Source organism: Lissotriton vulgaris, chromosome 2_1 (assembly GCF_964263255.1).
Source record: "Lissotriton vulgaris chromosome 2_1, aLisVul1.2, whole genome shotgun sequence".
In the NCBI taxonomy this organism is placed as follows: domain Eukaryota; kingdom Metazoa; phylum Chordata; class Amphibia; order Caudata; family Salamandridae; genus Lissotriton; species Lissotriton vulgaris.
The window spans coordinates 1757405891-1757432414 of NC_141687.1; the positions used below are offsets into that span (position 1 = coordinate 1757405891).

The following is a 26524-nucleotide window of genomic DNA, read 5'->3' on the forward strand; positions in this document are numbered from 1 at the left end:
GCCGCAAACCCAAAGAAGAGTACGGAAAATGGGTCACTAAGGGACTTATTAGCAATCCAAGGCAGCAGGTGCCTGCGAAGCCAGGCAAAATGTCTAGTGCCTAATCGAAGGGGCACCAGATACAGTGGAACACAAGTTGTACACAGGTAAAAATGTTAAAGCCCAATCAAATCCAGTTCCTGCAATAGAAACATTCCAAATATCTTAAGCATATGCTCATGGTAGTGTTGGAGTGGTGTCAGCTTTTTCCTATACACCAATGTTCGACCGGACGGTTTCCTCCGCCGGGGGACTCCGGTGGTGGCAATCCCCATTACTCACAGGGAAATCCTTCTTAGCTGGTCCCATCGTCTGATTCCTCAGGTGCTGAAGGGCGCTGTTGCAGCAGAGCAAGGTATGGTGATGTGGGCCCAGGGAGGAAGGCACAGAGCATAGTCCAGTCCCAGGAGGGGGGGGGGGGGGGGAGGGGGCAGATGATGGAGGGAGGGGAGAGCGGGCCTTGGTTTCTCATTGAGATGGAGTAGTTTCTGTCCTGTAACTCCAGCTCTGTAGTAGGGGTATCTCTGTTATAGTCATAATCTAGTGTGCGTGGACCCCGGCAATCCAAAATAATCTCTTACATTGTCAAGAAATGCAGAACTGCAAGACACTTAAGAGAGAATTAAGAGAGAATTAAAGACAAATAATGCAGCCTATATCCACAGGCTACACTGTCCAGTACTTCAACTAGAAATTCCACCATAAACACCACACACAATACAGCCTTCCCAGTTTCTTCCATAGAGAAACTTGCCTCTACCAGTAAAAGCCTCTGGAATGATAGAGAGGAAGGCATGGACAGACAAGCCCCATAGGCTGCCATTATGTGGCTTACAATAGGATACTGTGCCTTTAAGAGAACTTTCCAGAACTTTCTCCCAGTATCCCAGAATGCACAGCAGGTCCCTTTTACTTTCAGTTCTTTTTGAAGGCATAGCACGCCAGACCTGTAGCATTCCTTGCATGAATATTTATCTCCACAGGGGAGGAGGGCGGGCGCTTATGACTATAACAGAGATACCCCTACTACAGAACTGGAGTTACAGGACAGAAACTACTCCTTATGTAGTAGGGGATCTCTGTGTATAGTCATAATCTAGTGAATAGAATGGCAAGCCCATCCCCACACCAAAGCGGCGGTGGAAAGAAGAAAACCAACACCACTATTGTGCGAACAAATTCTGCAGCGAAGCCTGTCCAACCTGAGCATCCGCCCTGGCATCAGTGTCCAGGCAGTAATGCTTAGCAAAGGTATGAACCGACTTCCAAGTGGCCGCCTTGCAGATCTCTGCAATCGGAACATTACGGAGTAAAGCTGTCGTGGCAGCTTTTCCCCTGGTGGAATGAGCCTTAGGCTTACCCCCTAAGGTCTTATTAGCTTTTTGGTAACACAACTGTATGCAGGACACAATCCACCTAGAGATGGACTGCTTAGAGGTAGCAAGACCTGTCCTGACCGATCCATAATTGACAAATAATTGGTCTGACCTATGAATATCTTTGGTCTTATCCAGATAAAATTTCAACACCCTCCTAACATCCAGGAAATGCAGAGACCTTTCCGCGGGAGATGAAGGATTTTGAAAAAACGTAGGCAAAGTTATAGTCTGGTTGACATGAAAATCAGAAATAACCTTGGGAAGAAATTTAGGGTGAGTACGCATAACAACCTTAGCAGCATGAAATACAGTATAAGGTTCTTGGCAACACAACGCCTGAATTTCACTCACCCTGCGGGCCTATGTAATGACCACGAGGAACGCCGCCTTCCAGGACAGGTGCTGCAACGGGTTCAAAAGGCTCCTTCATCAATCTGGACAGCACCACATTCAATTCCCATGAAGGCGAAGGAAGCCTGACAGGAGGGAACACTTTCTTCAAGCCTTCCAAAAAATCTTTGATCACAGGGACCTGGTAAAAGGAAGTCTGTGAAGGGCATCTCCTGTAGGCAGTCAATGCAGCAAGATGAACCTTAATGGAATGAACATTAAGGCCAGATTGTGCCAAATGCAGAAGGTAAGGAAGGATGACATCTTCCTTGCACGTCGTCGGGTCATAGTTCTTGGACTGACACCAGATACAGAACCTCTTCCACTTGTAAGCATAGGAAGTCCGAGTGGAAGGTCTCTTAGACTCCTTCAGTATGTCCATGCAATCTTCGGGCAGATTAAGATGGCCATATTGCACTATCTCAGGAGCCATGCTGCCAAACTCAAAGACGAGAGGTTGGGGTGCAACATCTGCCCCCCGAACTTGGTGAGAAGGTCCGGCCTGCACGGCAGCCGAATGTGAGGAAGGAGAGAACGGTGAAGCAGGTCCGTGAACCACTACTGTCTGGGCCATTCCGGGGCGATCAGGATCATCCGAGCCCTGGACCGGGCAAGCTTGATGAGTACCGCCGGAATCAGGGGAATGGGTGGGAAAGCGTACAGAAAGCTGTTCGACCAGTTGATCCATAACGCATTCCCCAGCAACCCCTGCTGGTAGTACCTGGAGGCGAAGTCTCGCCATTTGCTGTTTTCGGCGGTGGCGAACAGATCTACGTCTGGAGTTCCCCACCTTGCGAAGACGTCACCTAGTACTTCGTCGTTTATGACCCATTCGTGGTTTTCCTGAATCAGTCTGCTCAGCGCGTCTGCCTGAACATTCTGCACACCTGGCAGATGGGTAGCAGTCATCGTCAGTCCTCTGGCCAGAAGCCAGTGCCAGATCGCCAGCGCCTCCTACGACAGAGTGCATGATCTCGAACCCCCCTGCTTGTTGAGGTAATACATCGTGGTGGTATTGTCTGTCTGTACAAGCAGAGAGTTGGTCCGGAAGGACGTAAGAAAAGCCTTCAGTGCCAAGTGAACAGCTCTGAGTTCCAGGAAATTTTTGTGATACGTGGCCTCCATCGGGGACCACGTTCCTTGAATCTGTAGACTTACGGAATGCGCTCCCCACCCCTGGAGAGAAGCATCCGTCACGACAGTCTGCGTGGGAATATCCTTGTGGAAGGGAACCCCTCTGAGGAGATTCTCCGCCGAACACCACCACTTCAGAGACTGAAGAGCATGCAGAGACAGCTGTATCTTGTCGTCCCAAGATCCTTTCCTCTGATCCCACTGGTCCTCCAAGCACTCCTGCAGCGGTCTCATGTTCAGCCGTGCGTGTTTTGCGTCAGGAAGATACAAGAGGCCATCGATCCCAGTAGAGAAGACACCATCCTCAATGTTGTAGATGGAGTGGTCATAAGAGCCTGAGCCTTCCGAAGGAGTGATAACCGTCGCTCCTCCGAAGGAGACACGCTTGCTGACAGCGTATTGATGGAGGCTCCCAAGTACTGTATGCATTGGACTGGAGTCGGGACAGACTTGGACATGTTGACGTGCAACCCCAGTTTGTTCAAGAGAACGCAGGTCTTCTGGAAGTGTGCTCGCGCTTCCGAGGAGTATGCCTTGATCAACCAATCGTCCAGGTACGGGTAGACAAACACCTTGTTCTTCCTCAGGTGTGCCGCTACCACCGCCATGCACTTCGAGAACGTTCTCGGCGCAGACTTCAGTCCGAATGGGAGTACTGTGTATTGATAATGATTGGCGCCGACTTGGAACCGCAGGAACTTCCTGTGTTTGTGTGCAATGGGCACATGGAAGTTAGCATCCTGTAGGTCATTAGCACATAGCCAGTCTCCTTGTTGCAACTGAGGATAAATCTGATGCAACGACAGCATGCGAAACATTTGCCTGCAAATCCATCTGTTTGCCTGTCGCAAGTCCAGAATGGGCCTGAACTCGTTCTTGTCCTTCTTGCGAACCAGGAAGAACCGGGAGTACAGACCTCTTCCTCTCTGAGACAGAGGTACGTCTTCTATTGCCCTTTTCCTTAACAGGATATCTGCCTCCTCCTGGAGCTCCTGCAGTTGATACTGCGAACTGACTGGAGGGATTGATGGAGGCGGGCTGGTGAACCGAAGTCTGTATCCATTGCAAACAATATTCAGCACCCACTTGTCCTGAGTAATTTTTCTCCACTCTGCCAGAAAAAATTGAATGCTTCTCCCTACCGGAGTGGGTAACAGAAGGTTCCTAGGGCCTAGACCCAGCCTGGCCCTTGGTCGCTGGAGCCGACTGCTGGCCTCCTCTGCCTTTCTGGCGTTTCTGGAACAGCTTACGGAACTGTTGTTGTTGTTGCGACTGTCCCGAAGCTTGGCCACGTCCTCTGCCCTGCCCACCGAACCGCCGTTGGAATGGGCGGAACGATTTCTTCGTGTCTTTAGGCTTCTCCAGACCCACAGCCGTGAGTGTTTCGGCCTCCGCCTTCATGCGTGCCATTTCGTCACCCGCATGTTTCCCAAAGAGGGTTTCGCCAGAGAATGGAAGGTTGGCCACCCTCTGCTGCGCGTCTGGTTTTAGTGAGGTAAGGCGTAGCCAGGCGTGTCGTCTCTGGTTAATTCCATGGCAAAAGCCATGTGCCGCTAATAGGGATGAATCTGCCGCAGTCCTTATAATCTGATTAGCTACCAGCATCCCCTCATTTAGCACTTCCAGGAAATCCTCCCGTTTTTCGAGAGGTAAGTGCTCTGCAAACTGCTGAAGAGATTCACAGAGGGAGCGGTCGTAGCGACCCAAAAGAGCTGTGGCACTTGCAGCCTTCATGGAGATCGCCGATGTTCCACACATCTTCCTTCCCGCCGAATCTATCCGCTTAGTTTCTTTGTCTGGGGGGACGGTGGATGATCGGGTGGTGGCATTCTGTTTGCGGGCCGCCGTCACAATCACCGAATCCGGAGGAGGGTCCACCCGAAGAAAAGCCGGGTCCGAATCAGGAGCCCGGTACTTCTTCTGTAACCTAGATGGTGCTGCCCTAGTCACCGCAGGGGTGAGGAAAAGGTCCTTGGCTGGTTCCTCCAGGCCCGGCACCAAAGGTAGTAGTGGACGAGACAGGTGTTTCTGGTGCAGTGTCTCGAAGATGACTGATGTCTTAGGCGTGGGCACCGTCAAGTATATGCCCAATTTGGCAGCGCCTCGCAGAAGGACATCATGGAACGCCACCAAGTCATCAACCGGGGAGACCCTTGTATCCGGTGATCCTGACAACGTCGGGGAGAAGTCCCTTGTTCCTGAGGACCTCGTGCGTGAGCGAGATCTGTGCCTTCTATGGCGATGTCTCGACCGCGTGGACGACCTGTTACGCGATCGCTCCCTCCTCCCGGAACGAGAGCGTGACCTCCCGGTCCGTGGGCGCTCCGCAGGTTTCCTTGGGGGCGTCTTCCGTGGCTTATCCTGGGGACGAGGTTTTGGAGTCCCCTTAGGCGGAGTGGGGAGAAGCGGTAGCGACACAGATCTCGGCGGAGGGACAGGGGGTATCACCGGCCGAGGGGCGGGCCCATGCGGCGGAAGCGGTGGTGGTGGCTGTCCTGATGGTAGAGGAGGCTTGACGGAAGGATTCTCCTTCGGTATAGGAGGAGGCGGAGGAGGAGACCTTGGGCTGGGTGGCGTATATACCACCGAGTACACCAAGCCCGGTGACTTCTTCGGAGGAGGGGACTGCGAATCAGCCCCTCCAGTACATGATCGCCGCCTCCGGCGGCCTCCATCAGACCCAGCGTGACTTCTGGCACCAGAATCCCTTCTGCGCCGCTTCTGGGAGTGCGAACGACTCCTCAACGCCGACCTCTTTCTCCTCGACTCCGAACGACGTTGTTCCGGTGTTGGATGTCGCCTCCGCGACTCAGGTGTCGAACGCCGCCTCCGCGACGCCAAACTATCCTTCCTCGACGTCGAACGCCGCATCCGCGACATCGACCGATCCCTTTTCGACGACGAACGTCGACTCCTCCTCGATGCCGTCCTCTTCCTCGAGGTCTTCGATGCTGAAGATCCCCTCGACGGCGACCGTCTTCTCGACGGCGACCGTCCTCTCGACGGCGAACGCGGTGTCGTCTCGACGACGAGCGCAGACGCCTGACTGTCCTCCTTCGTCGCCGATGGCTCGACGCTGACGTCGACGACGAAGATGAAGACACCATCAACGTTTGGCTCGACGGCGGCCGAACCAGGCCCCTCAACGTCGATCTCTCATGCCTTCTGGACCCGGAGCCCCGGGGAGATGGGGAACACACCGTCGTCATCCCTCTCGACGCCGTCGTCGAGGCAATCGACGCCGGCGGAGATTGGGACCGTTTGCTGGTCTTCCTGCCCCTGGGGAGCCCCCCAGAGGCCTCAGCAGAGGCAGAGGGAACCTTCCCAGCCTGCCCATACCCACCTGCAGCCTGCAGTCGTCTCTCCTCAAGGCCTTGAAGCCTAATCTTCAGTCTTTCCCTCAGGGTTCTAGCTGAAAGGTGCTGGCAGATGTCGCAGTCTTCAGGGACATGTGCCTCAGGGAGACAGATAATGCAGACCTCATGTGGATCACTCTTGGCCTTCTTCCTTCCACACACTGGGCATTTGTCGAAGAGAGCAGGCATTTTAGAGCCCTAAAAGCCTGAACAAACACACAGGAGAGAAGAAAAGCACCAAGGAATATATATCACAAACACTTTTTATCAAAAAAGTGAACAAAATCCAATAAACCCTTGAAAAAGGGGAGAGCTCAATGCCAGGGTCCTGTTAGCAGGAGCCGGAAAAAAGAACTGAAAGTAAAAGGGACCTGATGTTCATTCTGGGATACTGGGAGAAAGTTCTGGAAAGTTCTCTTAAAGGCACAGTATCCTATTGTAAGCCACATAATGGCAGCCTATGGGGCTTGTCTGTCCATGCCTTCCTCTCTATCATTCCAGAGGCTTTTACTGGTAGAGGCAAGTTTCGCTATCGAAGAAACTGGGCAGGCTGTATTGTGTGTGGTGTTTTTGGTGGAATTTCTAGTTGAAGTACTGGACAGTGTAGCCTGTGGATATAGGCTTCATTATTTGTCTTTAATTCTCTCTTAAGTGTCTTGCAGTTCTGCATTTCTTGACAACTTAAGAGATTATTTTTGATTGCCGAGGTCTACGCACATGAGCGGGACTATTATTTTTATTATTATTAATGGACATTTATTAAGCGCCTGGTTACGCCACTGGCGTGTCCCCGCGCTATGACAAGTGGAGTGACTGTCCCCCCTCCTCCCAACCAAGCTATCTGCTGAAAAGGTGCGTTTTAAGTTTTTTCCTAAACTGGACTTGGGAGGGTTCAAGCCGAAGTTCCAGCGGAAGATTGTTCCAGCGCTTGGGAGCAAGGTATCTAAAGGATCTACCTCCCATACGAGCTTTGAAAATTCTTGGGACTTTTAACAGCCCGGTCTGCGAGGACCGAAGACTGCGTGCAGGCTCATAATGGGATACTAGGCTCTGAAGCGGAAGACGTGCTTTGCCGTTCAAGATACGATGACACGTGGCAAGGGCCTTAAACTCCACTCTCCTCTCAATGGGGAGCCAGTGGAGGGCCCGTAAGGCTGGTTTAGCGGATTACCTCCTAGGGAGTCTGAGGACCAGCCGCGCTGCCGCATTTTGAAGAACCTGCAGGCGGCCGATAACCCTGCCTGTGGCCCCCAAATAGAGCAGGTTCCCATAATCAAGTCGGGAGGTGACCAAGGCATGCACCAGTGTCTGACGAGCAGAAATGGGAAGCAGATCTAATACTTTCCTAAGGGCTCTCAGAACACTGAAGCATATCCCTGCCACCCGACCGACCTGTGGGCCAAAGGTGAGGTCCTTATTCAGCCACACACCAAGGTTCCTGGCCTCACGGCAGGGAGCAGGAACTTCCCCCAGACAGGGTGGCCACCACGCCGACGACCACGCAGACGGTGCACCCCCCACCACGAGCACCTCGGTCTTGCTCCCGTTCAACTTTAAACAGTTGGCAGACATCCAGGCAGCAAGGTCTTTCATGCAGTTCCTGAAGATGTCCGCCGCAAGTCCGGGCGCACGCGATAGGGAGATGACCAACTGCGTGTCATCGGCGTAGGACACCAAGCGGAGACCATACCCCTCCACGATAGCCGCCAGGGGGGAGACGTAGATGTTGAATAGAGTTGGGCTCAGGGACGAACCCTGAGGTACGCCCTGGCCCAACTCAATCTCCCTGGAATAGCAGTCACCCAATCTGACTTGAAAGCACCTCTCAGAAAGGAAGGACTTGATCCAGCCAAGCGCAGCTCCTGTCACCCCTCCTCCATTCAGACACTGCAGCAAGGTGGAATGTGCTATAGTGTCGAATGCTGCGCTTAAGTCTAGTAGGATCAATGCCATCGTTTGGCCCTCATCTACTCCCTGTCTGAGTGCTTCCACCGCCACGAGGAGAGCAGACTCCGTCGAGTGACGGGGGCGGAAGCCAAATTGCGAGTCGTGGAGTAGCAAAGCCGTCTCCACGAACTGCATAAGCTGTATGTTGGCTATTTTTTCCGCCACCTTCGCCATATAGGGAAGGAGGGAAATAGGACGGAGGTTATCCAACTTTTCAAAGCTAACGTTGGTCTTCTTTTGCAGAGGAAGTACCACTGCCTGTTTCCAGGCCTTTGGGACCACCTGAGACTCAAAGGAGATGTCCAGTAACTGACGCACATAGGGCTCTAGTGCTGGCAAACTGTCCTTTAGCCGACTGGGAGTGGTCGGATCTCTGGGGGAACCGGATTTTATGGATCCACAAATACGGAGAAGTTCCGTAGTGGAAGGAGTAACAAAAGTAGTTAGCTGATGTTCCCCTTTCATTCTTGGGAATTCCGAGGGGGCAGGACCACTGTCTGTCCTCTGGGGGAAGGAATTGTAAATGTTGGAGACCTTGGTTGCAAAGAACTCAGCAATTCGATTGCAGCCCTCCGTGGTGCAGAGTTTCTTAGGCACTGCGGCGGGTTTTCCTATTGCAATAGATTTATAAATAGAGAAAAGCTCCTTGGTGGACTGCTTTGCTTCCTCTATCTTATTGCAGTAGTACAATGATTTGGCCTTCCTAATCAGCGTGTGATAGGCGCGTCTGCAATCTATGTAAACTGTTTTAGCCTGCGTGGAATAGGCTATCCTCCATTGCCTTTCGGCGCGTTTACATGTTGCTTTGGCCGTTCGCAGATCCTCATTGTACCAAGGTGCCGAACGTTGCACTCGGCCCCCTGACTTCGCCATACACAAAGGTGCCACCTGATTCAGGGCTTCCAGAATGCGCTGGTCAAGGTTGGAATTAATTTCATCAACCCCATCGCCCCCAGGATGACCTTTCTCGGTGAGTGCCAGATTGAATTTGGCCTGGGAGAACGCTGTCCATCTGCGCCTAGGGTGTTTATCAGCGGGAGGGTCATTGGGGGGTGGTCCCTGTATTTCGATGGTAAAGGGGACGAGGAGATGGTCGGACCATGCGATGGGAATCGGAGTTTGGGCATCCACTTGGTTCCAGTTAGCAAAAACTAGGTCCAGAAGGTGGCCCAACTTATGGGTGGGTTGCAATACCTTCTGTTCGAATTGTAAGCTGGCCATCGTATTGCATAGCTCACTCGCCACCCTGTCCGTGGGGGTATCTAGATGTAAGTTAAGATCCCCTAGGACCAGGTATTTGTCCGAGCGTAAAGCGGCTTCTGTGACGCCTTCCACTAGCTTTTCAACAAAGGCTGCAGTGGAGCCTGGAGGGCGGTAAATCAACAGGCCTTTCAAAGTGAAACAGCCATTAATAGAAATGGAAAAGGCGCCAGCCTCACTGTCGTCAATCACAGTGCGATCTAGCTGACATTGATAGTCTTGTCGAGCAACAATAGCTATGCCGCCCCCTCTCCCCCGTATTCTGTCTAGCCTTTGCAGGCAGTAACTTTCTGGAATGGCCACAATGATCTCCGGCATGGAGTCTTGGTCAAGCCAGGTTTCCGTGAGGAAAAACAGATCCCATTGTTTCCCAGTGAGAAGGTCATGGATGTCGAGGGAGTGTTTTCGAAGGGAGCGTTTAGTAGACCACATACCAAAGTATGCTGGCCTGCGGTCAGTGCCTTACCAGTGTTGAAAGTGTAATTACAGTGGCTACAGCCCGCATTGTTCCCTGCCTCAATGCTGTGAGGGCAAAGCCCACGCAGCTCTCTGCGGAGGAGAAGTAAATCATCTCGACTCCAGCAGACTTGATAGGAGGGAGAGGCAGGGGGTCTGGCCCTGGACCGCAATCGGCCGTGGACGGGCGCAGACGGGCTTAACTCAGGCGCAACTCCGGCGCGCCTTCGTCGCGCCCGCTGCGCTCGTCCGCTGCGCTGACGACAGCACATCCGCCTTGTATCCCCCCCAGCGTCCCAACAACTAGAGCGCTGCTGTTCCCTACCGGAAGTGCCTGGCTCGGACCCTCCACGCCCTCTGCTCAAACGGCGCTAATCACCGGCGTCAGACCGAGGCGGGAGGGAGGGGCGAGTCCAGCACTCCGTAGTCCGCCTACCGAATCTCAGCCGAGCAAAATGCTGAGAGCACAGACAACACGCTGACAACACGCTGTGCAAGCAGCCTTCTCAGCCAGGTGAGGAGAAAGTAATGTGCAGAATTAAAAAAGCATTAAAACGCTCACGCGCCGCAAAGCATGCGAGCTACACGCAAATGCGCTTAGGTTTAAAAGCGGTAGGGACGCTGCCACAGTCCACTTACCACACAAGGCTCCTGTGTCCAGTGCCTTATATCCCCCCCAGCGTCCCAACAACTAGAGCACTGCTGTTCCCTACCGGAAGTGCCTGGCTCGGACCCTCCACGCCCTCTGCTCAAACGGCGCTAATCACCGGCGTCAGACCGAGGCGGGAGGGAGGGGCGAGTCCAGCACTCCGTAGTCCGCCTACCGAAGCTCAGCCGAGCAAAATGCTGAGAGCACAGACAACACGCTGACAACACGCTGTGCAAGCAGCCTTCTCAGCCAGGTGAGGATTGTGACTATACACAGAGATCCCCTACTACAGAAGCAATCATTGCCATGAAAATATGTTGTATTATAAGGGGAGGTTCCCCTGTTTGGGCAGTAGGTGGCACTGCACACTCACTTTAACCCCTTGGTCGTAGCGGTAATTCCGCTGCGACGCTGGGGGGGGGGCCGCGCGGCGCCGCCATGCTCGTGACTGAACCACTCCGTCACGGGCGCGCTGTGCTTGTGACGGAGTGGTTCCCGCTCATTAGGACGGCCGCGCAGGCATGGAATTCCTGCAGCGTGGGCGGGGCGGCCGCGCCGTGACCATTTACCCAGAAATTTGATGGTTCAAGAAAGGAGCTCACACAGAGAGCGAAAACAAGCACAGATTTCAAGGGTGGAGACATCGGAGTCAGATGTAACCAAAAATGAATCAGGAGACTAGCGTGGGGACAACTTTGTGGCAGGAAGGAGTACCACTACTCCTTTTCAGGACGAATTTCATATCATCTGCCAATCGTGGCTCCGAGGGGGAAAGAACAAACCCCCGGAGGAAGACACAGAAAGACGCGACGAGCAGGCGGGGGGAAACAGGAAGAGCACCGGTGTGGGGAAATCGCAAAAAGAAAACGAACAAACGGCAGTGACCGCTACAAGCTTAACGGTTGTGAACCATACCACCAGATCACTAACCAATACTGAGACCAGAGTTTTAAGCCTGGGATTGACATTTCGTCCAAGCAATGACCTCGAATTTACCCGAACAAGGATTGACCTTTTCAGTTTCGTAAGAAAATTGAAATTACATAAATATTTTAAAATAAGATCTAGTCTCAAAGAAATGAAGAAAACACCAATGAGACAAAAAGCAACAGCTAAGTTCACCACTATTGAAATCTTGAAGAACATCCAGCTTGAAAAGGAAGACAATATTACAACTTATGAGAAATATTGCAGACAGAGCCACAGCAGAAGGAATTGAACAAGAAATGGAGGAGATCCCTTTTAAACCGAAATCGGTCTTAAACCCACAAATGCCGTTGGATGCCATCGACGTCTTTTCAAAAGCAATGGTCAATGACCTGTAAAGCTTCAGATCAAAGAAAAATAAAGGCCGGAGGCAAAACAATATAACTTTGGAAGAAAAGAAAGTTACAAAAACAGATGTTGGATACATCGATAATAATAAAGCCTTCGGACAAGGGCAGAAATGTAGTTCTTCAAAGTAGAGAACAGTACTGTATGGAGGCTCAAATACAACTCTCAAATGAAAAGTACTATGAAACAACAACGATGGATATTTACCAACAGAGTATACAAGAATATGATGCTCTAATTAAATTGTGGTATGATCAATCTATGTTGGGGACTGAAGAATATTTATTCCTTCGCAGTTGAAATCCAGCCACACCGACTTTTTACAATATTCCCTAATTACATAAGGACAGCCTGCAACCTCCAGGGAGGCCGATTGTTTCATTCATAAACAGCCTGACAGAACACCTTTCTATGTTTGTCAATCACTTCCTATCTGCATATGTGGTACAATTAAACTCTTATATAAGGGACACTAAAGATTTCTTGTCAAAAATTGCTGACATAACATGGGATTCATCGCATCAATTAATTGTGCTCGATATTGCAAGCTTATATACTTGCATTAGCCATGAGGATGGTTTGAATGCTGTACAATTCTATCTAGACAGACGACAACTACTGTTTTCCAAGCACAACCAAATGTTACTTGAATTCACCAAGTTTTGCCTAATCCACAATATCTTTTTGTTTGAAAATCAATTATTCAGGCAAACCTCTGGTACAGCGATGGGCACATGCTTTGCCCCCAGTTACGCAAATGTATTCGTTGGCTGGTGGGAGGAGCAGGTGCCCAGGTCGCATGAAAGGAAGGGGATGGAAAGTGATTGCTTGGCATCGATATATCGATGACTTATTTATCATATGGCAAGGGACAACTGAATCGGCTGAGGAATACATTAAAATGTTGAATACAAACACCTTGAATTTACATTTTTTCAGGTACAGTAAGCCCGGTAGCAGTAGACTATCTGGGCATGAAAGTGTTTATAGTGGACAACAAAATAGAGACAGCCCTGTACCGAAAATCTACGGCCGGGAACTCTACACTGTTTGCCACCAGCTATCACCCACCCAAACTCGTACAAAGTATACCTTATGGTGAGCTTTTGCGAATAAAAAGAACAGTACCAGGGATGAAGACTTTGAAATGGCAGCTAGAAAAATCCGTTAGATTTGGGCTTAGAGGATATACAAGCAAAACTCTAGAAAGCGCATATAATAAGGTAAAAAACATCCCATGAAAACAGTTGTTGGTACAAAAGAACAAAAGCAAAAAAGGCAATGAAAGCGAGGGAAAGTTCAGAATGGTAACCACCTATTCGGCAGAGGGAAACTTTTTGAAACATATGCTAAGGAAAAACTGGCATATTTTAAAAACTGATAACGTTATTGGTGAGGTTCTTCCGCCTTATCCATTGGTAACTTTCAAGAAGGCAAGATCGATAGGGGACATGTTAGTCAGGAGCCCTTTAGACCCTGTACCCAAGCAGGTCAGTACCCTGAGAGAAATTAAAGGGTTTTTTGCTTGCAGTAAATGCACGGCATGCTCTAAGAGTAAAAGAGTATTCACATACAACATACCAGAGACGGGTATAAATCGGAAGATAACTAAATGTATTACTTGCAGCACACCCTATGCAGTACATTGTCTGATATGTGCATGCGGGCTGCGCAATATAGGCAGCACTATCAACCCTCTAAAAATGAGAATAGCCGAACATTTGAGGGCGATTGATAAAAAAGATGCCGCATATCCTGTTGCGTGTCATTTTGCAGTAAAAACATTCCAGTGATCACAACAAATTACAGTTTTTTTGATTTGGACTGTGTTTCCTCAAATGTGAGAGGAGGGGACAGAACCCGCAAGGTGCGCAGATGAGAATCACGATATATAATAGATCTGCAGACTAAATTTCCGAAGAGATTGAAATGCGGGGAAGAATTAGCCTCACATTTGGGTGTATGAATTACTCTTACTGCGCTTGTCCCTTTTCTATTGTGAAACACACTGACCAATGAATTTGAACATGTCGTCTTCCGGTGTGATGGTAACACCGAGGAAGGCTGACTGCTGAAACGCGTCTGTTGAGCGCTTGAAAATCAAGGTTCTTCAAGCGCCCCGTGAAGGCAGACTTTTCTTTACAGATTAAGAAAGTGGAGCGATAATTTAGTGCAGACTCCACAGCTGCATATCTGCACCCGCTCGAGAGTACTTCCAGAAAAAGTGGACTGGGAGCGTGAAAATATATATATTTGGAGGTCGAGCCTCACCACTGGGGTGTAAAAATGCCAAAGCAGATGAAAAGAAAGGCACACATGGCGGTAATCATGGGACGTTTAAATGTCATAGATCAGATTCTAGTGCTAATTCAACTTGCATTGACCTTCCTGGTTCAGATAGCGGCTTATACAAAACCCGGGCCTATTACAGTAGTACCACTATTACCATACCAATGAGTGAAGTGTGCCCAAGACAGGCAGGGTCCCCCCAAAAGCAGCATTCCCACCAGCTAAAAAGTGAGCAAGGAAGGGAACCGGCACTCATCATCGTTCATATCGGCAGCAATTATCTGGTTGTGAGGGTCAAAAGAACCCTATTCGAAGCCCTGCTCATAGAAATCATATGGTTGGCTAAGAGGTGTCCAAGCACAGCCCTTGTATGGCCACATATCACCCGAAAGATTCCCATTGCAGCAATGATCGACATGGACTGGGACGCTCAGATATTTTCAGATGCAGCAGGGGGCTCGGGTGTTTACCTTTTTTGGTAAGGATATTGATGTGCGGAGGAATTGCCCCCGGCTTGAAAGCGGGGTAGCAGGAGCATTGCATTCCTGGAGTTTTTCCCTTGGTTGTACCCTTGGTGTTGTAGGGTGACCACTTATCTCCCAAGAGATTTTTTCTCAGAACGGACATGTCCATAGTGCAGGTGGTGAATAGGCAGTCAGCAAGGGACGCACAGCTAGGAAGTTGCTGAAAGTTTTTGTGCTAAAATGCATACACCTCAATATCATTTTTAGGGCTAGACAGGTGTGGAGAATGACATTGCTGATGCTTTGTCTTGTTCACTGTGGTAGAGATTCCATGGTCTGGCCAATGAAACAGACAGTCTGGACACGGATAATGCAGGACCTCTGGTCAATCCGAGAGACCAGATACTTCATCTGATAGCAGGTTCATTGTGCATTTGTCATTCATTGGTATGGAGCTTTACTTGTTGCAGATTAAGCTGGTTTTAACGGATGTGCATAACAAAGTAGAGAGAAGACCAAGTTAGCAGCGGCTGGGGGGTGGTGGGAAGGGAGTGTGAAGAAAAAGGGGGGGCGGTGCAGTGTTAGCATAGCTCCCCTCCTTTTTCTGGTTGGTGGTTGGTAGAGAACTTTCCATGGTTAACCGAAGTTTATAGTTGTTGGCAGCTGCAGTTCAGGCTCAAAGGGAACAAGTAGGCAGGTTCACACTGGACGAGACAGGAAGTTTATGGTTAGGTAGGACGTTTAATGGGCTAAGACGTTAATAGATGTAGGAAAGAGGGAAAGGTTGTTAGGAGGTATCAGCTACATCTGACCAGCCCTGGAGCAGATACAATATTGAGGTATTAAGTTATGAAAGTGACAGGGATATGTTAGAGGAGGGGGGGTAGACAAACACAGAATTATCCTTGTATAGTGAGGTTGTAGTTTTGTAAGGCTAAAGGCCAAGGTTTGTTTTTGTAATGAGCACCCGTTTCAATAATGCTGCCTCTTCTACACAAACCTGGTGTCAGTTGTCTGTGTTGCTCCCCTCTCCCCAAAGAGGGATTGGAGGGGCAGCCGACTAGCGGGAGGTCTGCCCTCTGAATTATTTTGGGAAGTGGAGCAGTCTGACAACTGCTGTGGGTTTGGGCTATTTTTGGGCTACTTTGTAGTCCAAGTGTATTAAAAAAAAACCAGACATTTTGAGGTTCCAGCCACCATTTTGTCCGAGGACATAGTGACTGGTACCCGATAGTAGATTTTTGTCCCACCTTCCCGTCCCTGTTTTATGTTGTTGAAAGGGGGTGGTGGTGCTTATATATACTTTCTTTGGATCTGTGGGTATACTTTCATTGATCACAGGTGTGCAAAGGGGTTTATACGGTTTAGATTGTCACAAAGCAGTTGCATAGGCGGGTGGCAGAGAATTTGCCTTGGTTTACCAAAGTTTATAGTTGTTGGCAGCTGCAGTTCAGGCAAAAAGGGAACAAGTAGGCAGATTCACGAATGGATGAGACAAGAAGTTTAAGTTTAGGTAGGAAGTTTAATGGGCTAAGACGTTAATAGATGAAGGAAAGAGGGAAAGGTTGTTAGGAGGTCTAAGCTACATCTGAACAGCCCCGGAGCAGATACAATATTGCGGTATTAAAGTGTTATGAAGGTAGGAGAGATAGCATAGGGGAGGGGAGTCGATTAACCTAGGATTATCTTTGTATGGTGAGGTTGTAGTTTCGTAAGGCTAAAGGCCAGTTTTTGTGATTTGCACCTCTTTGATTAAAGCAGCCTTTACCACACAAACCTGACGTCAGTGGTTTGTGCTGCTCCCCTCTTCCCCAAATTAATTACCGTAATACCAGAGAACAATGGAAGACACTGTTTATCATAAAGAATATTCAGATATGCAGAAGACTAGCAACTGCAAAAGAAAGGAACCACGTGACCAAGAGGGCCAAAGATTAGTAAATGGGTTGTATTATTCTCTTTATTTTCTTTGCTGCTTCATTTGTTTTTGCGTTTGTGTTCCTTTTCCCACCATTTTCCCTCCTGTAATTACTTCCTCCCTCGTCCAGTGGCCATTCCCCTGTATTCCTTGTGCTGCCTTCCGTGTTCGTCATCGCGATTGCTCTCGCGCTCTTTCTGATGTATTGTGTGGTAAAGGAAGATACACAGTCCAGCTGTATAGTTAGATAATCCTTTATTGTAGCTCTCTTCTAGAATAGGTGAGTAGGAGAAGATAGGAAGTACAGATGTAGCCCCACCAGGAGCAAGCTCCAAGCAGCTCAGCCGGAGTTGACCAACTGACCGTGTGAGCCCAAGAGACACCCAGGCATTCTATGATGTCATGGTACATTCTATTCAGTGGAGAACAGTAGAGAAGCAATTTACTACACATGCAATTTACTACATATTGTTTTCAAGTGGGGGAGGTTCAGCATCCCTGGCCGTTTCTCCGTTGGCTGCAGGAGCCGTCTGCTGTGGGGGCCAAATAAACTGTGTAACTTACCTCCCTTCTAAGGCTCTCATTTCACCAAAATAGAAGAGATTGCAAGAGAGAAATGAGGAGTGAGCGACAGGCTGATGATTAGTAATCTGTGGAGCGGGAGTGCGAAAAATGAGTTGTAGCCATTGGAGAGAGAAGATAATTACAGGTAAGGCCTGCGAGACACATCCAGGCAGGCAATGAAAAAAAGCGGACACAAATGAACACACAAAGACCGAGGAAGGAGACAACAAAGGCACAATGAAACAATGAGGCAAGCTTAAACCAGGAATATACTTATGACGAAGAAAATGGATTTGTAGTCAATCACAGCATTATGGTTCTTTTTAAATGTCAGATCTAATGATACAGTGCTTGCATACATAATTCTATAGGACAAAAGCACAGTGAAATGAATCTAAAACAGCATCTGCTGAAACGCAATGGTAAAAGAGCACAATAAATTAAGGAAACCAGTTCATTAAGTTCCACCTCAGGAAGCGCTGCCCTGGTGTGCTGCAGGATTAATGGGGGAAGAAGGGGGGGGGGGCACTTCATGTGGATCCGACTTTTAAGCTTCTCAGTATGGACCACGCCCCTGGGGAGGTAATTCGGACTTCAATCCTCTGAGAATCAATCAAAATCAAAATGTGGCCAATTGCAGTTCTTGCACCTTCAGGAAAACGTTCCATTTGAACCTTCCAATGCTTCAACAAACACACATGCTGCCCCCCATCTCTACTGACTTACCTTAGTCATGATATCACACACTTGCAGTTCAGACACCCTTGGCCGCTCTCATCTGGAGGATTCAACTTGCGAAGCTTGTGCTGACGGATCTCCCGTACTAATGTATAAAAGGCATCTTCGACCCCCTAAAAAAATGGCATTCACAAAAACACATTGTAAATGGCATTCACAAAAACACATTGTTAAGTTTAAGGGTTGGCTTTGGTATAACGGTGACCAGACTAACATGAAACATACACGCTAGCTACCCAATAAGTATTGGCACACTAACCTGAAAACATGGAGCACAGTGAATTTCAACCCAAGCAGTCTCTGGGTCTCACTAAAAGTCTGCTTCAAGTCAGAAACGTGTGTGAATGTGGTCATGAGCCACTAAAGAAGCCAGGAAAGTTACTAACACTCAAAGAGTACTAATGGAACATCCCTCGGAGGAGAACATCTATTTCTACTGTGACCTTCAGCAGATGCCAGGATCTTCTACCAGCTTAAATTTGGGTTAACCGTCCCAGTCTATTCCCTCATGGTACCCAGAAGTGACAGCCGACGACACCCCAAAACCTAGATAGTCATCCTGCTAAATACTTTGAGGATGTGCTCAGCAGCAGAAGTGATCTCAACTCCACCTAGGGTAGTAGGTACTCTACTAGAATAACCAGTACAGGGTTCTCCAACTCAGCAATGTATGATCGCAGGTTAACGCCTGCTACCCTATGGACTGCTTAGCACTGAAAGCACAATCAACACTCAAGAAGTTATAAAAAAGGACATTGATATGGATTTTTTTTTCTCCTTTCTGGGTGTTATTGCTCTTTTACTGATATAATGGTTCTGATCTGAAGTCTGCCTTTACCGGCCGGTGTTCTGGGAGAACATGGAAGGATTCTCTGATCTTCATGCATGGCAGATGCTATTGCTCCTGTGGGGATGGTTTCATTTTGGGAATAATACCAAATATAATCTCTATCGATTTGATCTCCCAGGAGATTCCCACTGGAGCCTGATGCATTTTATTTGACATCTAACTTAACACTAGGGATCTATGGAAATAAAGTAAAGAATATACTAAACACATGAATCTTGGAGGTGCTAAGGTGCTGCAATAAATAATCCCCATTTTCTGACTGAGCAGTTGCTCACTGCCCTTCTAGCATTACTCTTCATTGCTAATGGGAGATTTAATATCACTTAAATAAATTTATGGAAGTAAACAATGCCTATTGCGAGCTTGAGTCTCAGTTCACATAGTTTTATGCAAATCATCTAACGTTTCAGTTTACAATGCATTGTAAAAAGAAGGTCTGACAGGAAATACGGTGTCTCTGGTAATTTGGCTACCCTCTACATAATTACCAATTCTACCACTTTATGCAAAAGTAATTTTTTTACACGCTGCCAAAACATAAATTCTGCATAAAAGAGGATGCTCACCAGTGAATAAATGTTCCTACCTGTCTTGTTTTTGCAGACGTCTCGATATAAGGAATGCCATAACTCCTGGCCAGGTCATGCGCTTGTCGTGTCTCCACCGTCCGTGCCGGGAGGTCACATTTGTTTCCCACTAACACCATTGGTACGTCATCAGAGTCCTTCACCCGTTTGATTTGTTCTCTGCACAACAAGGGAGACAAGAAACAAAGAGTGGGTGGAATCGCGCTTAGAGAGCTTTTGTAACAAGCACTGGCAAAGACAATAGAGCTCACCTAAAAAAGAGCTATTGCTTTTCTCAATCTTTTTTGGACATGTTGTACAAGCCTGTTCTCATACAAAAACACACAACAACGAAAGAAGGGATGGAGAGTGGAAGCAAGCGAAAGTACAGACAACAACGGACGACGCGAGAGGAGGCAAGTGATAAAAGACACCGAAAAGAAGGAAGGACAGGTGGGGACCAGCAACACTGACATGGAAAGGACAAAGAGGGGGAACAATGTACCAGGGAGACAGTTTTAAAAGCACAAAGAAAAAAGCAGTGCATAAAAATAAACTGCAGAAGGACACAAGTAATAGATCCATCCTCCACGGGAGGGATGAATGCATGAAGAGGAAAGAAGCCTACGACAGCCGACTAATAAAAAGCAAGCACTTAAGAGTGACAATGCAACCAACCAATGGTAAGCAAAATGTGGGCTCTAAGCGCCGTCTAGGCGAGACCTAAAAATGAAAGCTGCTGCAACATGTTACTAAATAATCAATCAGGATGAAAAGGGTGCAATGTTGTTTAAAGATTAAAAATATATTTTCAGGCATCTTTAGGTCACGTCATTTTATGTGCGCTGGTGATATAAAATACCAGGCTCTTACTTCCAAGCTCTTCGTGGAGTTCTGAATAAGATGCAGAAATGAAGAATATGTGTTACTTTAACATTTCCTATAATCGAGTTTCACTAAAGTGGCATATGTATGACAGCCCAGGAACCATCAGAGTTCAGTGTACCATGGAATTTAAGGTCCACCTCACCGGTGAGGCCTAATAAGGCCACCACGTTTGTGAGATTGTTTGCGTTTCAAAGGAGACTAGACTGTTCCCAAAAAAGCAGTGGTCAGAAATGATTTGCATTTTTTCCCCTGAACTAAAACACAGATGAGATCAAATAAAAGATGGACAGTAATGTGCCCAGAGTAATTGCCAGTAGCTACGGTCGGTTCAAATTTTACATCTAACACTTTGATGCTGTCCAGTGAAAAATAACCCCTGGACTGTGGGTGCAATAACTTCAGTTGGAGTAGCTTTGGTAACCGAGAAGAGCTCAGCGTATGCTGTCCCCGAGTCTAGACAAAAAGAGGTCTCTCCATCTTCCTGGCTGTAGGACACTTAGCTCTGAATGTAGGGAGCAAGTGTAGCACTAGGACAATAACATGAGACAACACATCATAACAATGGACCCCCCCTCGCCACCAGCAAAGACATCTTTGCTGGTCTGTGGGGTCATCTGTAAACAGGACGTTTTGCCAACATCCCCTGCAAGCAATGCCAATTGTTCTGAACTGTCTACTCTGAGGAGCATTATGTACCCGGCGTCGTACTGCCAAATGCACACAACACGGATGCATTCCTAGAAGTCTCTGTGCACCACCTTGTGTCTCTATAAAGAAATCGTTTGTACGGGAGGGAGAAACAAACAGTACCCTAGAGGGGAGGTGGAAAATGTTAAGCTCGCTTTTGAGAGATAAACAGAGGTATGATAGATTGTTTTATAACTTTAGGTCAAGATTATTTTTTCGATCAAGTCAGAATGAAGGTACAAATCTGGTTAAACTTGGTAATACATTTTGAAAGCGTTACAATGCGCTTTCTTAGAGGGAAAGTGTAGATTTGAACGGGGGTTGTAGCATGATGACAGGACATTTTGTCATAAGTACAGATTAAATTAATGGTAAAATTCTTTTGTTTTTAACTTTACAGAAAAGAACCCCTGATGAAGGGCAAAAAAGGCCCGAAATGCATCGAGTTAAACTTTTGACATAATTTATGGAACTTGGGACTTCTACATGTTGTATTAAAGGCAATTGGACATTATACAGCACTTGAAAATTGGAATTACAACGTTCCGTATATTTCAACAAAATGCACAATAAAAAACGATGTTCCAGTGAATACATTTGGCTGACATTGAATGCATTGGTTTACGATGATCTTTTAGCATCTTATATCGGAGAGAGCATCTTGGGACTGGTATACTTATATCAGCAACTTGTGTGATTATCTATACAGAAAGCAGCATCACTTTAGACAGCCTGAGATGCCCATCGTGTGTCCCTTTAAAGTTTAAACAGAGCCCCTTCTCTGGCAGTATCTGGGCAGAAGCATGTGTCCCTGTAAACAGTATCACGTCCCCCAAAGCCTCCAGTCTAGCACATGAAGGATCCCTGTAAAGCAGACGGAACCAGCCACGTTCTCGTTGTCAGAAAGTATGACAAGATTTCAGAACGATGTACAATCGATCAAATGTCTTAAGGACACTTTAAATGAACACCTACACAGGAGATTGCCGTCCTGAAAACCAAGTCCAACTGTGGCCCTTGAGTACCACAAGCGATAGCCTGTGCGCTTCACGTGCTCTTTTACACAGCCTTTACACTAGTCTTTAAACTAGCACCACTGCCCACACTGCTTCCCGTGTAACGTACCTGTACTGGTGAATGTCTTCAAAGGACTTGGTGTTGTTAATGGCAAAGACGCACAGGAAGCCCTCGCCTGTCCTCATGTACTGGTCTCTCATCGCACTGTACTCCTCTTGACCCGCCGTGTCCAGGATGTCCAACAGGCATGTTTCCCCATCAATCACCACCTGCTTTCGGTAGGAGTCCTACATTGGTTGAGAGGACAGGGAGAGAGAGTTTCAGGGTCAGAACGAAGGGGACGATCATCAGACCTGCCCCAATACACCCAGTAAAAGATGCACATAAAGTAAAGTTCAAGCAACAACGACAGGTCCAAATACGAGAAAAAAGTACTCTTCCACGTCAGAGCAGATTCCCGGCTCAGTACCCCTTTTTTATTAGGCACTAAAGGTAACAACCAAAACAGTACATTTGTTTAACACTTGCTACAGAGCATCACACCATGCCATCCTTGCGTGAACTCTTTTAAGTGAACACGGCACCTGTGCTAGCAGGATCAAAAATGAATTACTGGTCCCACTTGTATCCTGAAAGGCAGCAAAATGATTCATGGATACAAATCTGACAGGATCACGTCCTGGGAAAGAGCAATTGGGACACAGCAAAGCCAAAAAAGAAAAGACAACTCACCTGTCCCAGTTACTTCTATTGTTAGTTCTATCCCCAATCACAACAAACATCAGTAGCACCATGATTAACCTTGATACTGTAAAGCGTGATGAAAGTTTTGTTACCTTATCACCCAACCATCAAGAATCCTAACGCGCGGCAAAACAATGTGGATAAGAGCATCAGGGAAATAGGATTGTTCAACTCTTGGTATTACATCTCAGATCAGGTTCACTACACATCTTCACGAGCCGTGGTTCGTTAAGAGTTTGCCCAGCCAATGGATCCTGCCCCAGAGTTTGCCCAGCCAATGGATCCTGTCCCAGAGTTTGCCCAGCCAATGGATCCTGTCCCAGAGTTTGCCCAGCCAATGGATCTTGTCCGAGAGTTTGCCCAGCCAATGGGTCCTGTCCCAGAGTTCGCCCAGCCAATGGGTCCGGTCCCAGAGTTCGCCCAGCCACGGGATCCGGTCCCAGAGTTCGCCCAGCCACAGGATCCAGTCCCAGATTTCGCCCAGCCACGAGATCCAGTCCCAGATTTCGCCCAGCCACGGGATCCTGTCCCAGAGTTCACCCAGCCATGGGATCCTGTCCCAGAGTTCACCCAGCCACGGGATCCTATCCCAGAGTTCGCCCAGCCATGGAATCCTGTCCCAGAGTCTGCCCAGCAACGGGATCCTGTCTCAGAGTTTGCCCAGCCACAGGATCCTGTTCCAGAGTCCGAACAGCCACGGGATCCTGTCCCAGACTCCACCCAGCCACGGGATCCTGGCCCACAGAACTAGTTTGCTCGGATGAGAAAGTGTACATCCCTCCAAGGATGAAAAGAAACTACTGTTGAAAAGTGCAATAGAAGATACTAGTGAGCTAGGCTTGTTGTCCACTACTGGGAGTCAAGACAACATTATACCCCAGAAGAGACACTGAATTAAACAGTGGTTTTAACAGGGTTAAATTACACCAGAACCACAATTCTCGTCCAAAAGGTGATGTGCAGACACAATCCTTCAACAGAATTCTGTCAGGTGTGTTGGACACCTTCAAACTACACCCAAAACACAAGAGATGTAAGTAGAGCCAGCATGTAACCACCGCAGTGCACGTCTACAGCTGCACCAGAAATGGCACCCTTGGCTGTGCACCCTACAATGGAGCCGATTGACAAAGGCTTGCAAGCGTTTGTAAAACAGCACCACTGTAGTACTCTTTACTGTACTCCTACATGGCTTTGTGAATTGACCCCAAAAATACCTAAACTGGTAATTATATTAGACTATATGAGCAATATTCTTAAATAACTAGTACAGTTAAAAAGGACTGTGCCCACTTTTTACTAATATGGAGTTGGACGTTTTGAGGATGATGCAGAAAGGAATGGGAGAATATGTATAGAATATGTAAAGAATCCCCCTGCAGTGTTACTTCCTGTACTCAAAAAAGCTTTTGTGACTCAGCCCCTTGATAATGTTTTGAAAAAATGCCAGGTCAGTGGACATCTGTTTTTGAGTTACAAGCAGCAGTCCTGCATCTATCTCATCTGTGTTCTTACACACCGGAAAATTCAAATTATAGTCCCGCCGATTCCTCTTTCTATAATAAGACAAATACATCTTTTCACAATCATGCTACTCTTTAGGCCAGGAAGATCGAAAAGGCAGTTCCTTTAACCTGGGAGTCAGTCCACAAACCTGCTGGCAGGAAAATACAAATAAGTATTAAGTGAGTGTTTACAAAACTTAGCACATAGCAAGCAGGCAACGCAGTTCCACCGAATAACAGGACTGTGGATACATTTCCTTTCCAGCCGGATCAATGGAAAGTAGAAACCTTTACAGTAAACTTAGAATAAATCGCCTCTAAGCTCAGAACGAAGACCTCACCAGAGCACCCAGACTGCACTGCTGTTTTCTGGGATAACACTCTTTGGCTCATTAATGAGGGGACTAGCTCTCTGCTTATGGTGCTGGATCTTTCTGTCGCCTAAGGTAAGTGGCTTGTTGCATCTTGGTGGAGACGGAGTGCCTGTATACTCCTGTAAGGGCTTCAGATAGCACGATAGGGTTAATTTGCTCCTCTAAGTAGAATGAAACCGAGCTGGTTATATTTGTTCACTGTGTTTGAGCTCTTTAGGCTGGATTGTGGAGTTCCACAGGGTTCTTCCCTGTCCCATGCACCTTAAATATTGCCACTGCCCTAATTTCAATCTTATTTATGAGTAGAAGGGATCTATCCAATCAAACAGGGATGACATTCAGGTGTAAATTACATTCTCACTCCAGGAATACACCTTGTTACTGAGTTCCAGGCACTGACAATCATCAAGAGGGAGACTGCAGTGACAGGGTGTCTGTCTCTGTGTATGCGTAGGCTAACTGGGCATACTGTTAAATGCGGAGTGTGGAGGCTGCGAGAATGTGACGATACATGGAATGTCGGTGTCTGTGTCCTGGTTGAAGCTTGAGACTTGATTACAGTTGGAGAGATAACGGAGTACTAACAGGACCTGCGGTTGTAACTTAAGAGCTTACCATCGAATAGAGATCTTACTCCATACTGGAATGGCTGAAGACCCTGCCCTTCAACTACAACTGAGGAGCCCTCATTTTATTATTCCTGCAAGTATTCTGGGCTAGCCTCCCGTTAGCTAAGAAAGTAAAATATTTTGGCTTCGTTTACCATTCAGAAGCCCCCCTAGCCACTCCTGTTAACAGCCATCCAAGCCAGTCACCTTCAACTCTGGATGCTGAACCTGCTGTTGTCTGAAAAATGCTAGTAGCAGCAGAATCTATTAACTCTTGCTTAGACTACCGTAACCCACTCTATGGTTGTCTACTCCACTTCCACCGGGGATGGCTATAAAACTCCCATATTCCGCAACAAAGTCAGCCCTGGCCCTAAGGAATATAAGCAAGCCTCCAACACATGCAGAGTGAAGCACTGGCTACAGATGAATGACTGCATCAGATGTAAATCTGTCGGCCTCTTCCACAAATGTCTCACTGATCTGGACATGATCATAACTAACTTCCAGACGATTTCCTTTCTTCTCATGCCATAATATGGGCAGTGAAAACAACGCTTTACTACAAGTGCCTAAATACAGCGTTAATTCCTTCAGCCTGGTCCTTCTCTTGGCAGACCCTGTGTCTGTAATTCTTTTCTAGTGGATATTAGGTTTCCTATCCATTAATCACCCTTCAGGAATATGCTGAAGCAAATGCTAGGTATATGATTTAAGACCAGTGGAAAGAGATCCAGAAAAGTAGTGTTATCAGGCGTCAAACAGGACATACCCAAGGAAGCAGGTCTTGTAAATCCAATTGGCCAAATTCTGCAACACTTGAGAGAACAGCTCAAAAACAACGCACGCTACAGTAGACATACAACATATTTTTGTGAGAGGCGTGTGCCTACAAAGTACCAATAAACTACCCTAAGCTCTGGGGGAGTGTGCTCAGACACCAGATTAGGATCTGTCGGTCAGTTTGTGGAACACAGGAAGGAGAGGAGTAGGATGTAATGTAGGCTTTGCTACTGGCTGGCCACAGGTCACAAAGAAGTGGTTGGAACACAGCCTGTATTTCCTCCACTTGTGCCTGGATCTACACATCATTCGTCCCTCATGAATATAGTCTGTTAGCATTTATCGGAAAAAATAACATTAAATACTCTATAAGTAACTTCATATTTGAGTTTACACACTTAGTGCCAGATATAACAGGATTGCAAACCCTGTGCAGTATTAAATGGCAGGCTTTGCGAGAACAAAAACCCAAATGGCGATGTACAAAAGTAATTAGCGTATCCTTTCGGAAAGCAAGAAAAAGGGTGGTTATGGGGCAAAGGCGCATTCTACCTTTCTTATAACACACAAGAATATATTTTATG

At 47.6% G+C, this 26524-nt stretch overlaps 1 protein-coding gene across 1 annotated transcript in view; it reads right to left on the bottom strand.

Annotated features, from left to right (window-relative positions):
* Positions 1-26524, bottom strand: part of HRAS (HRas proto-oncogene, GTPase) — a 272103-nt gene that overhangs the window by 25566 nt on the left and 220013 nt on the right. Inside the window, exons 3-5 of the mRNA XM_086957809.1 lie at positions 22035-22213; positions 19355-19514; positions 17907-18031 (exon numbers count right to left, since the gene is read on the bottom strand). Of these exons, the coding sequence (XP_086813935.1) occupies positions 17912-18031; positions 19355-19514; positions 22035-22213 (459 nt within the window). The 3' untranslated portion in view covers positions 17907-17911. The remainder of the gene's footprint in view (positions 1-17906; positions 18032-19354; positions 19515-22034; positions 22214-26524) is intronic.